A 14450-nucleotide genomic window follows, 5' to 3' on the forward strand; every position below is an offset into this window, starting at 1 on the left:
AAAGATATATTTAACATTATAGCTTATTTAATTAGATGTCGAATAAACTAAAAAATATTCTGATTTCATTCGTTTTTTTTATCACACGATCTAAAACTAGGTTAACTATTACGTATTATCTAAACGGGATAGATTTTCGTAATGACAAAGCAACGGGTTTTTTTTTTCGTTTGAGATACATCAGGCGCGGTGAATAAGATAAAATTATCTATTTATATATATATAGACAAACGATTGTCTTCTTTTTCATTCTAAGAGGGAGACGAGCTACATAATAATCGTAGATTAATATAATATAAATATTAGTACAGCAATAGAATCGTAATACACAAATATGTATGATGTAGTCGGCTGGTAAATATATATGTATATAAGGCAAGATGGAATACGCCAACGGGTATAATGATAGTAAAAATGCCAAAAATACGCGCAAAAGTCACTTTCACAAGTAAAGATGTTTAATATCAAACCTATAGAATATGTATTGTTTTTCCTGTATTCATAATGACGTAACAAACATTAATATATTCATGCTTGACGAAAACTGAATCGGTAGAATATATCGTCTGGATGAGTCAGTGAAAATAAAATCATCGCCGTATACGAAAAAAAACAACGTAGAAAGTCCGAAATGTTGTGTACGTGGGTTAGTTCCAAGTTCGCTAGTTGTACGTATGTTCACAAGAGGGCGCTCCATTCGAAGACAAAACGTCGGTCTGTTTAGACACCCCGATGGCCGAACGAGGTTTGTCTAAACAAGATCCGACGTTTTGTGTTGGTAGTTTTTTTGTTTAAAGAAATGTTTCCGTTTTCGTGTGGTTCGATTAAGTCGTCGTTGTCGTTGCGCTGATCAGAAGTCAGACGTACCGTAGTCGGGTTCTGGGACACCGACGTTGGTTTGTATGTGCTGGTGTTGGTGGGCGTGTGGGTCACCACCACCCATGTAACTATGGTGACTGGCGTGCGGTCGCCGTTTCTTTGCCTGTTCTTCCTCTTGCAACATTCTATAGACGTACGATTTTTTCATGTCTAGTTCTTCTTTTCCTTCCTCACCAGTTACCCTGTAATGATCAAACAGTGGCACACTGAATAGGATCTGTTATTCAATAATCGAGGGTATTAACTGTGGATAGAATAGTGTTGTTTATGGGTTAATTCTAAAGCTACTTAAAACAAAGTAGAAATCTATTTTATATCAAAATCAAGTTTCTATCAAAAGGTGGCCGTGTTGAAACACACGTGATTTCAATCAAATCACGCGAGACTATGGCAAATTTCGCGTGATCTAATCGAAATCCAATATGGCCGCGCTTAGAAGAAGTACGTGTAAAGAAACGCAAGATTAGATTAGAAATAAATCGTAGCAAATCACACCAAAAATAAGTAAATAATTTTCCGTGGTAGGGTGTGTATGTTTTATTAACTGAAAAAAATGATTTTCGAAATTTGAAAGAAAAAACAAAAGAAGTAAATTGAAGATAAATGGTTTGTCGGGATTGAAAAATCTAACTTATCGTCAATGAAATAAAATAAGAACACGATGTTGGGAATCGGCGGGCGGTGGCCAGCATTGAGAGACGACTAGAGGACTGTGGCTGAAACACATTACAAGCTGTGATACATGCAGTACTACACAACACTGAAGGCAACTCAACCGATTCAATTCATCGCCTCGAAATCGTATTCTTAGCCTTTTAATGATCGGTGAGTGGTGATATTGAGTGGGTGGATCTATCCTACTGTGCTACTTCAAACTTATAACGGACTCACTTTAACGAAGTCCCTTTAAATTGACCTTGAGCTGCATTCTTCACGTTACTAGAAGAGTACAGGTTTATAGGGCTGTTGTACTGCAAGTTCACCGCGTGAGGAGCGTCTTCTTCGTTACCAAGAGCGAAGTCTCGAGGATTCTCGTGGTGTTGTCGGGGAACTGACCTTGTTGGTGAGTCGGTGGCTCCCATGTTTAACGTGGCATGAGTTGTAGAACCAGCCGGCCAGGCGTTACCACTGTTAGCGCTTCGAAGGCTTCCGGCCCATGCTGGAGTACCCGGTTCCACTACAACGCCTAAACCTCCTCCGCGGTGGGTAAAATCAACTGGCGCGTTGACGGGTCTGACCACGTGTAGATCGGGTTCAGGCTCCGGCTGTGGTGGCTGATATCCGGGCCGATGCGGGGCTTTACTTGGTGTCCAGCCGAATTCTACCGGTGGCCCGAAACCGGCGGATGATGGCGGTTTCCAACGTTTACCAGACGATTGAACAGGTGTCCGTGCTGAAAACAAAAAAAAAATGATTCACAATATACATAATGTTGAGTTTAAAATAAGGTCTCCGACTTGATATTTCTTTTTGATTTCATAATGTGTTTAACTCCAATAAAGTAAAGACTTATCGAAGATAAATTGTAATTGTAAAATAATGTTAGTTTGAAATACCGCCATTAGAACCCCTGTTCCAATTCAGTTCAAATATCAAATCCGGTTAATATTATTGAGTCCGATAGATTAAAGGTTTCTGTGAAGGATCGAGGATGATTGGGAAATAGGATCGAAAGAAAAAAAAGAATATGGCTATTCCTCGAATAAGGCAATCACCCGCGTAGTTCCACCTTGCCAGTATCAATGTTTATGAATAAATACACAAAAAAATAATATTATTTTGGAGAGGTCAAATCTACTGAAAATCACTGCATCGACCGAAATGGCTGGAAAGAAGAACCCCTAGTTTCAGCGATAAGGTTTATCAAATTGTTAAAATAGGGTCATTATATAACAGTGAATTGTATAACGTACGTGGAAACCAATAGCAGAACAAGTTGTACAAGTTAATAAGACAAAGATGCATTTCAATGTAACATAATTTCTACATTAAAAAGTGCAATGGTTTAATGATTATCATTCACCAAAGACACTCCACAACCCTCCATTCACCACAGACACTCCACAACCCTCCATTCACCACAGACACTCCACAACCCTCCATTCACCACAGACACTCCACAACCCTCCATTCACCACAGACACTCCACAACCCTCCATTCACCACAGACACTCCACAACCCTCCATTCACCACAGACACTCCACAACCCTCCATTCACCACAGACACTCCACAACCCTCCATTCACCACAGACACTCCACAACCCTCCATTCACCACAAACACTCCACAACCCTCCATTCACCACAAACACTCCACAACCCTCCATTCACCACAGACACTCCACAACCCTCCATTCACCACAGACACTCCACAACCCTCCATTCACCACAGACACTCCACAACCCTCCATTCACCACAGACACTCCACAACCCTCCATTCACCACAGACACTCCACAACCCTCCATTCACCACAGACACTCCACAATCATCCATTCACCACAGACACTCCACAATCATCCATTCACCACAGACACTCCACAATCCTCCATTCACCACAAACACTCCACAATCCTCAATTCTCTACATTCTAAAAAAACACCTAAATATTTTACATGATCAAAATCTAAATCAAGTTCGTGCTCATCATGAGCAGAGAAGCGGCCAGACGATAAGACAGTTCGTATAGAACACACTCTGTTATAACCTAGAACTCAGTCAACTCCGAGTTCCACTGAAAAACTTTTCCAAATTGACTCCAATCATTTTCTGAAACGCAAAACGATAATCTAAAAATATCCTGATGCAACTACGAACGACAATGCGACCTAAACCTAGAGCGACCATCAGAACCTGACACTAAAATAACTATTAACCTAAACTATATATAAGGACACTAACTACAGGTTTGGGTTTCCCACGTTTGTCTACGATTCATCCATCCAAATAGTCATTTATTCATTTACAGTAAGCACAAAATGATTTTATTTTATCGTGGAATATTCCGATTCCTTCAATGTTTTTAGTATTCATGATCATTGAGAACTATTCGCAGACACACAATGATTCGAAAGCAACAAAGCAAGCATTATATTTGTTAATATAATCTCATGCGTAATTCATTATTTGGTTTTTAAGGATTATTTCATTTCGATTGACTGCCTCAGTTCTCGTATCGTCTGGAAGGAGATACGTTGGTATTTAATGGTTATATAAAGCAGCTGATGCCGATGTTTTAGTAATGTGTTATTGTATAGTGAATGTATGGATAATCAGTGAGGTCGAGTTTACGAGGGTTTAGCTAAAAAGCATTAATAATATTCATAATCTGTCGAATAGTTGTAACTATAATAAACTACCATGCTATTGAACGGACGGGAGATTATGGTGTCTGAAACATGCGGTAGGTGGCGATTGGTATACGATGCCCACATGCCAGAGCCGGAATGCCTTACCTGTTCCGGGTGTCTGGCGCTGCGGTGTAAATTGCTGAGCCGGACGGCTGGCGGGTTGATAGTGTTGCTGGGCGTGACTCGGCCCAGTTGGATACTGATGTTGGGCGTGACTCGGCCCAGTTGGATACTGGTGTTGGGCATGGCTCGGTCCAGGTGGTTGGTACGCGTAGCTCGGCCCTGTTGGGTACTGATGCTGGGCATGGCTCGGTCCAGGCGGGTGGTATTGCTGTTGGGGCTGGAACGCCACGGATTGGGGATAATGGGCGGGAGCTTGCTGCGGCACGTGACGCTGAGCTGCAATAGTAAAGTATCTTTTTGAAAGTAGTGAAATAATTTTATTCCAATTTCAGGGATTTCTTATGAACTTTCTCTTCTAAAATGGGACAACAGCGATCCAATTGAAATAGACAGAGTTCTGAAGAAAATACAGATTGTTAGAAATAGGTTGTAGCATTTATCAATTCAACGAAATCGAATTAATAAATTTTGAAAATTACAAAAGAAAAAGCAGAACATGATTAATAGAACAGCAGATACATGAAACTGGTTTGTTTTGTGGATGCAGGATCCAGTTTCACAGTTTGTTGGTAAAATTCGAATTAAGAAATAATATTTTCAATGTTTTTAACCTCGGAGACAACACTGTGGCACCGGAACCAGAATAATCTAGTAACTTCAATTGGTTTTATAACATTAGAATATTTCTCTGTGCGATTCGAGAAAAAATTAAAACCTATATATATATAAATACATACATTTCTAATAGTGTTCGCATACAATAGTTAGACTTCTTTCGATTAATTCACCAAAAGGTCCTCGTTTTTATTCAGAGATATTTCAACTATCGGTTGATGCCACCTCCATTATCTCTACTTTTTTGCTCTGTCTCATTAAATGATGTTAACGTATTTTAGGTTGGAAGTTTATTTCTAATACATTAAGTATGGAGTATATTACGAGAATATAACGACAACATGCGACGATCTTTATGATTTCGAATGGAATTTATTTTACATAATCTCTGTTAGCTTTTTCGACATTATATTTAGAAACTTCGGTGATAGAAATAGCGGACAAAAACATGCAACATGTAAAAATAGAACACGTGCGAGAAGCGACAAAGCGATGAATTAATTTTGAAGCATTTCAATATTATTTTCTTTATGAAAAAAATGATTTTTCCTTAATTGACTATTGTTGATTATTGATATTTTCCGATTGGAGTGAATCTATTACGGTGCCGTAGGTAAACGGGGTCCTATAGTTTAAATGTCACGCGACAGGACAAAATCATGCCATATTTGTTACTCTACACACAGAGAACGCCCAAACCTGCACAACTAAACTCATCAAAATCCAACCTATAAATCAAGGATTCGAACCCAATTTCTAAATGCCATCGAGTTCGAGTCCCTGTGTATGGAAGTTAGGAAGCGAAAAACAGATCAGCGGCCATCGCTCGAATTGATCGTCTGTAATTATCGGCCTACCTTCCTGACTCATATGAGACGGTGGTGGTTGATGATGTCGATTACGGGGATACCTATACCGATCAGCTGTAATCATTCAGAAATCATGCCGGAAATCTATTTATTTTCACATCCTTACTAACTATTGTACACAACATCCAATATTTTTTTAGCTTATTTGTTTTGGCCGTTCTGACAAATCCTCATTATATCTACTTAAAGTTTTAGGATACAATTCATAACTTTTTCATTCCAATGAAGCACAAGAACGCCGTTCCCCTCATAAACAATAATCCATTTTCCAGAGTTAAATGAAGAACTATCAGGGCTATTAGTTGCACAGTCGAGGGTCAGATTCAAGACCAGTCTAAGCTTTAAGTATTTCTATAAGTCGATCTAACAACTCAGGACCAGTCGTATGCTTTAAGTTCATCTTTAGAATTAGGTCGTCACTGGACCACTGAACCCGGCTCTAGGTTAAGTAATGATAAATTGCCTCACTCTCAACGACATTATTCGCCGCAAACGCAATTTTCTAACAGCAATACATTTTTTCGAAGACCTCGACGATGAAAATGAATATGGTTTGTTCATCAGCATGCCAGCCAAGCAAGCATTAAGCTTTGCCTGTAGCGGGTTTATCTCTCAAAATCTAATAATACATGTTCTTTCAAAACGACAGTAATATCGAGAATCATTAATCTGACGTAATGGCAGATTCGCGCCTGGACCGACAAACATGATTTATATCTTCCCAGATGGAAATCGGTGTTAAACACATTCCATTCCAGCATTCCCCAAAATCTGTCGTAACCAATCTCCGTCTGAACCGCGCCTATGTATATTTTCTGTTTTGCTTATTTTGTAAAATCCATAACATTCATCCATTCGTTTCTATAGAACACAAATCGTGAGCAATGCTTGAGCTGCGCTTGAAACCGAATAAATGGAAAACTTACCGGGTTGAGAAGATTGGAAATTTTTCCTCATTTCACTGACTGGTTTGAAGTCAAACTCTTCTTCCTGATTCATCAACGCATTGTCTAGACTTTGTTGCACCCTATCCATCATGTGACCTCCCTGCGGAGGTTGGTAACCGCCACCTCCGCGTGCGGTATAGTCTATTCCAAAACATGGACCGCCGCCATAGGACTGTGTCTGCGGAGGACGCACTGAACGAAAACCCTGCAAAATTCATTTCAGTCATTAGTTTCCTGCTTGATTCTTTTCATTTCATCGGTATATTTTGAACCCGAGATCTCACGCGTGGCAAGAGTGTTCTATAACCAAAATGCATTCGACGTACTCCATCGAACGGTGTCTAAAGCATCCCAAACATTAACCTTCCGCGCGTGGCTAAAGTGCTTACTCTCCACAGAGTCGTGATGAGGTTATGAATTTAGACTGGTTAGAGTGGTGACCAGACAGCTGTGCCGATAAGAGAAGACCACATTCCCATCAGTGATGATTCATGTAATATGAGTTACGTGATTTAAAAATGACCCCAGTCACTCGTCCGCCGCGGCCCCATATAAATCACGAATATACTTAATGGGACGAGGTTTGGGATAGTGGGCTATTGGGGTTTTAGATGACTCGATGGTTCGGACACTTTGGACACTGTTCGATGGAAAATGCATTTCGGTTATAGAACAACTATCTCTGGAAACCAAGAAGAACTTATACATAGTTCAACTTACACCCGGCATAACTGGAGGTGACTGTGGACCTTTCACTGGTGACTGTCCCCTGTGAAAACAATAACAATAAACATAAGTTAACGATGTTGCCAGATATAAAAAAGCAAATGAAAAGGTAAAACGGTTGGACTTTGTGAGGAAAATAATTCATCTAATATTTAGTAATTTTTGTGGCTGCCAGAGACCAAGAAAACCTGACACATTAATGTGTAATAGTATCTGATGATCGTATTCTTCAGTAAATCCGGCTTACGATCTTTTTTACGTTATCATTACGAATATTCAATGCATTCAATCCGATGCTTCTTGTTAATATTCACTGATAATGAAGTGTATTATTTCACCTGGGCGATGAGGATGTTTCTGCTCTAGTACGAGTGAATAAACAGCGTGGTTTAACGCGTTACTACCTGAATACTAATCTCATCGTCTCAACTTCGATACGGAAAAATGTCTACTTCTAATTAAACCACATAATATCAACTTATCTTTCTCTTGTTCTCAGTTTATCGCCTAAACTGGTTCGTGAACGATTAGTTTTGAATATCAACATTAACAGGTATATACCCTCTCCCTCATAGAGCATCAGTTTATTCTACAAGTTATTTGTATCAAGTTTAATCTAAAAACGATGAGACTCTTCAAGTGTGAATCGTTGTCGACAATATATTGAAATCGCGAAATAACCAATAGCGATTGGACCGATTTCTTTCGCGAAACTGGGTCCAGATCTGTTGAATTGGAAAGTATTTATTCAAGTGAAAATTGGCATCAAGTAATTACATCAAGTCTTTCTTTGAAGTTTTCATCTTATTTCGTTAATGGAAAATTGTATCATTCATCTATCGACATGATATATATCATGAGGTAACTAACTGAACGTATAAAACTAGAGTTTAGAGACGACTAGTCTAGTTGACTACATTTGTGGGTCAAACCACCATTTTAATCATGAATTCCTTAACAGTAGAGCTGAGTCCACGAGAAATTATATTTAATTCTATCTATATAATTGATCAGCAATATCAATTAGAAATGAAGAATTAAGTAATCGAATTTCACCGATTTATCTGTATGAAATCTTGATTTTGACCACGTTACGCCATATTGTTATTGAATAGATGATAGAGAGAGCAGAGCATCTTACTACATAAACTGGTTAGCTAGTAGGATGTAGACACGAGGCTGTTACAAACATAAACCACATTCTGACGAGAGTTGCCGAGTATAAATACCACCTGAGGAATGCGCTGTTATACCTACCTACCATCGCTCCAGTCCCAACTGCTACAGCTAGCTATTATTATTGGATAGAGTTTGTTTTTTTCCGTTCAGTTTTCTAACTTACTAAAATATACGCACGTTCACCAAACTCAGACGGTCTCATATTCGAGATGCTCCATTCGAAAAAAACTAGAATTTCTACTTAACACACGCAATCTGATTAACTAAAAGCTCGTGTACATTACGGTGACGTTTAAGGCAACCATTAATTTTATAAAGAGGTTAAGAAAACGAATTTAGTTCATTTTGTTTAGAAAAAAATGTTTATGAACATAATTTAAAGAATTCTGGTTTTTTTGCTGATTAATACGTGTCACATTGTTGTGGTTCTATTTGATAAACTCGTGAATTATGACTAGTGTTGTTATCAATACTTTGATTTGAGTTATTAGAATCACGCCTCGCGACCGCGTGTGTGTGTGACGAGTGAAGTGCTTGAATTCTCGATGCAGAGTTGTAAGTTAGAATCAGTGACTCGTCCAGACGATCTATAGTCCAACAGTTCTAGGGTCACACAATCAATGAAATAATGGCTACAAAGATTATTTACAATACTAGAAATATTTCGGGAGGTTGCTACCACCCTTTTTACAGCCCAAAAAGTGACCACCCGAAACATTTATGGTATTTTCGATAACCATTTTAGCTATAAATTCATTTATTCTGGGATTTTAATCTGATCGTTTAATCACGGTTTTGCAATCTAAAACCGAGGATAATTTCTGGGATAATTTCGATTTGTTCATTTGCAACAACAGCCATTTAGCGTCTTAAAATACGTCGTCAAATCACAATTCGGCTTTATTTGTATTTCTAATTCATTGGATCAAGTTATAAACATAATGATCACCGTCACTGTGACGCCTAGAACTGTTTGTTATTAGCTTATCTCAAAAATCGATCTTACTTAGAACCGTGGTACCTTATAGTCTAGTTAATACACATGCACTCAACGCTACTAGGCGACAATAAAGCAGTCAGATGAATGGAAAATAATCTTTATACTCACCCGTTACTGAAGTTTGAATATGAAAGATTTTCTCTAAAAGCGGAAATGAATTTTGATCATAATGAAAAATGGCCGCTCTTAGTATCGAAGCAAGCGCATATTATGTCATGATGGCTGAGGTAACGTAAATGGAAGGAATACTTTTTCGTGCAAGATCGAATGTTTTAGGATTGAAATCGTGTTATTTTAACTTTCGGGTTCATGAATAAAATGATGAAATATGATTGAAATATAGTTATTCAATTCGGTAGCGATGTTCACGTACCTTCTTACGGATAGGAGAAGTTGACCTCCGGATTTTTTTATGATATCCTGCGCCTCTTTGTGACTTAAAGATGTCGTATCATAATTATCAATGGCAGATATGATATCTCCACGTTGTAGCTCCCCTTCAGCAGGGCTACCCGTGAAAACCTGAAATTACAAAACCATCAAACTCAATTCGAATATTAGATTCATATACTTGGTTTTATTAGCTAACCCAACCACTGAACAATCCTCAGAACATTATTCGCAGGTTCCATGTTTCCATCTTTTACCAAAACAATCACAAAAAACACTAAAACTCAATTCAAATATATACTCATATATTTGGTTTTATATCTAACCCCGGTGATCACCAATCAGCGTCAGCAGGATCGACGGTATTCGATCCTACAAAAAAGTAGAATTTGAGATGATTTTCCCTCAATTTGGGATGGTGCCCCTAAACAGCAATAATAAACCTAATTCCCAAACGAGTATCCGAACATTTTTGAAAATGTGTAGATTGAAAGTGGAGAACCGCAGACCAGAAAAAAGCAAACATCTTAATAAAAAGAATACGATAGGCTAACAACAATACAATACGGGAAACAGAACCAGATTGAATCAAATGTTTTACAAATGTTGCGAAGATTCGTTTTTTTAATGTTTTTCGCTATCGCAATCTCTCGCAATCTCTCGCTATCTCTCGAATGCAACTGTAAATAATTTAATTATCGATGGAAACGACGACATTGATGACAGATTCGCACCGTTCGACATGAATTACAAAGAGCCTTCGAGACGTTAATTAAAGTCGATTAAGATCTATTTATCTAATGGCTATCACTTAAGGCTTTCTCTGTAATATTACTACGCGTTTTGCGGCGCATAAAAATTCAGCCTTGATTTTACACCAAATGAATCTACCATATTTACAAACAAATATGTGGGTATCCTGCACTGTCAAAATAAAAAAAAGAAATAAGAAATTACCGCTACCTACCACCAGACGATTTATCACCCGAGGGGTCAAGGTTGAATGAATTAGGTTTTGGAGACGACGGAATCGGTAGAAAAATTAACCTACCTGCCTCTAGAAGAATAAAACACCGGATGGTCTATATAGTTCTCCGCACGGCTCTACTCGTTAACAGAAAGGAACTTAGCGCTTTATTCTTAGCTTTAAAAAGTATCTGTCTACAGAGTTTATGCCTCTGTACCACGCGATCGTGTTGTTTGTATTTTGTACATAAATATTAGCGTTCGAGACGGATTGAAAATTCTACTTCTGTTCAAAGCTCAACGAGTGAAATCGATCTTTCGTTACGTTTTTATCGAGATTATCTTAACTCTCATTAATTGAATCGCTTTGATTATTTGCGCGGAAGTAATTTTCGAAGGAATGTATACAAATTCGAGACCAGTGAAAATTAGATCTACCTACTCGCGTCGAGGCATCTTTAAGCTATTCTGTGCCGTTCGCTTTTTACGTAACAAATATACAAGTGGTAATAACAACCGACACGGGTTAAAAAGGTGAGGAGGTATAAACCCTACTGGCTGCACGCCTACATACACCAATATACTTACGTGCAAGCTTGGAGGTACTCCGAGATGCAAGCAAGATACCTCTGATAGGTATGATTATCTTCAAAAAAAAACTGACAACAAACACTAAACATAAAATTGATAATATTTTTGCTCATTATCAGTTTATGATGCACCGGTATGAGTTACCTCGATTCAGAGCAGTCGAAATACTGGAATCCTATAAGTATCCTGCGCCGAAACCAACTGATTTTACATAGAATGTTCGAGAACACAGAATCAAGTCAAATCGTTAGTTATACATGCTTTCTTCAGGTGTAAAAAGTAAAGCAGCCCCCGGCGGTTGAAATCAGTTTAATAATCTCTCATCCTCTCTTCTCATCCTCTCCCCCCTCCTTCTCATCCTCTCATAGCATTGATTGATGATAGTCACGAGTTGCTATGTTTTTAACCGGTTTTCAGGGATGGTATTCAGTGACGTGGTAAAAACGAGATAACTTCGTGTCAATATCTGTTTATTTGAATCGATTAATAAACATTTTGAATAATTCAACATCAAGGCATTTTTCGTATTCAACAACTGGTCACCACTATCAGGCTACAGTTTTATGGAAAAAGTTACGTTTGAATTTTTGTCCTAATTGAAAACATGAAGAAACCAACGGCAATTATACCGAAATATTGAGTTAAACTTTTTTTGTGAAATTGGATCCCGGATCTAAATTTGGATGTTCCATACTCATCCAATTTTAAACCATATTCAAATCAGTTTGATTCTAATGTCACGTGATTGGTCAATATGATCAAGGTCCGACCTTTTCTCATTTTACTCGATGACTTCAACAAATTCAATGCGGAACCGACGATCTCAAATAACCACGAACTTTAATGAATATGCTGTGTATATATATATATATATATATATATATATATATATATATATATATATATATATATATATATATATATATATATATATATATATATATATATATATATATATATATATATACATAATCACGGGGCTTCCGTGTTCACAACCAGTAAACCGGTACTAACTCGAAGAGTTGAATCAATCTACCTCCCTCCTCTCAGCGCACGTATGTTCAAACCGGTATAACTAAAAATAACGCGCGGCAGCAGCAGCAGCAGCGGCGGTAGCTCTACTCTTCAATCTAGAAATAGCTGGCTATGAGGAAATATTCAGTGATCTCAGTTTACACGAACGGTATATGGAGTGTTACCGGTAACATGATCTTATCCTTCCCTCTCAATATATGTATATACATATATATATATATATATACATATATACTCTTTCGAAATTATCTCCACCGACACCGATAAATAAACGTAAGAAACTCAGACGCGAAAGAAAGTTTCGTTCCGTTGAAAAACTAGATCCAGTCACGTAACAAACTACGTGAATCAATTCGTGTTGCCTTTCTAGAAAATATGCGATAACGTTTGCTTCCATATTTTATTAAACATGACAGTGGAATACTGTTTGATTCCTCCATCTTCCACCCGATAACTCATTCTCGGTATATTTCTGTAAATATAGGACCCAATTCCACAGTTGTGAGTTAATGATTGACTCCACAGTAAAAACGTTTGAAATGAAATAATCTCTAGTTGACTAGAGTCAAACTGAACCGATAAGAGTGAAACTGACGGGCCTAATATCTCTGTTAGAAATTGACATTTACACAATTTTACGCAATTGTGTGTTTTTTCCTGTTGACATGTTTCCCTGCAGTATTCAAACAATAGACAGTTGTTGTTGATGGATGAAGTTGTAAATGTTACTTTATAGAAATTACGTAAAACTATTTCTAAGATAGATGATATATACAATCATGTTTTCCGCTGAAACGGTAGAAACACTAAACCCCACTCGACAACAGCAATCTTTTAAGTTTCTAATTCATTAACCCGGTCGATGAAACAACGCCTTATTCACTGTTTGAATGATAGGTCAACGTATTAAAAGTTTGAGGCCTAGGAGTAAAGGTGATAAAACATAAGCATGCTGGAGATCATAAAATGGCGGACGATGTACTTAAGTATTATGAAATTTGTAGAACTTACCCGTTGGATGGTCAAAGGCTGGTTAAAATCCTTGCCCCCTTGCAGCCGAAACCCCCAGGCGGTCTGTAGGCCGTCCCTGTATAGGCGCACGTTAAAAGACGCCATGGCCTACTAGGTCATTTTTTGCTGGCTAGCCGCCGGAACAAGAAACTGTCAGTAGACGGGAACGAGGCTCGTCGAAACGCGACCCCAGCGAGAGTGCAAGGTTGAGCAGGAAGAGAGAGGAAGAGAGAGAGAGAAAGGGAGAGCGTTGAGCGAGATAGAGAGGGAGGGTACAGAGCTCCGTATGAGTCAAACACACTGCAGTCTGGTGGATAGACATTCAACTAAATATTATATGATATTCTTATCCAGGTGAATAACATAAAATATCAACAACACGATGAGCAATTTTTCAATCGCAATTTTACAAAAAAATAATGTAAGAAAGGTAGACTCATGTTTTGTAGACAGTGTCGGTAACTATCAACATTTGTTCAAAGCCGAAAGAAGTTTTTTGTGTAATGTAAGTTCAATAGAGGGCGAATCAGTCGGGGGTTGATGGTTGGTTTATAATCATTCTTATACTTACAGGAACCTCCCGGTTCAACACTACCGAAAACTGGAGTCTTTTGAGATGAAACATTTTCGTCTATTTTGTTCTTTTCTTTCTGTTATCCACAATAGAGTTCGAAATCTCCAAAATTGTTACTGACCTCAGTACATAATCTTACATCAGTTCGAAGCAATTAAAAATCTACTTCCTAGTTGAGTAATCTTCATAAATCCAC

At 38.1% G+C, this 14450-nt stretch overlaps 1 protein-coding gene across 3 annotated transcripts; it reads right to left on the reverse strand.

Moving 5' to 3' along the window:
• Positions 1 to 378: 378 nt before the first annotated feature.
• LOC141903065 (uncharacterized) lies at positions 379 to 13940 on the reverse strand. Of its 3 annotated transcripts, XM_074790944.1 has the most exons (9): positions 13681 to 13940; positions 10061 to 10209; positions 9796 to 9828; positions 7503 to 7551; positions 6762 to 6987; positions 5824 to 5889; positions 4334 to 4627; positions 1936 to 2272; positions 379 to 1061 (listed from the first exon to the last, which is right to left on the reverse strand). In XM_074790944.1, the coding sequence occupies exons 1-9, from the start codon at positions 13783 to 13785 to the stop codon at positions 851 to 853; spliced, it is 1470 nt and encodes a 489-aa protein (XP_074647045.1). In that variant the 5' UTR covers positions 13786 to 13940; the 3' UTR covers positions 379 to 850. The 3 variants fall into 3 exon arrangements, with proteins under 3 accessions (XP_074647045.1, XP_074647046.1, XP_074647047.1); XM_074790945.1 differs by lacking the exon at positions 9796 to 9828; XM_074790946.1 differs by lacking the exon at positions 5824 to 5889.
• Between the last annotated feature and the right edge of the window lie 510 nt (positions 13941 to 14450).

The sequence above is a fragment of the Tubulanus polymorphus genome, chromosome 4 (genome assembly GCF_964204645.1).
Source record: "Tubulanus polymorphus chromosome 4, tnTubPoly1.2, whole genome shotgun sequence".
NCBI lineage: Eukaryota > Metazoa > Nemertea > Palaeonemertea > Tubulaniformes > Tubulanidae > Tubulanus > Tubulanus polymorphus.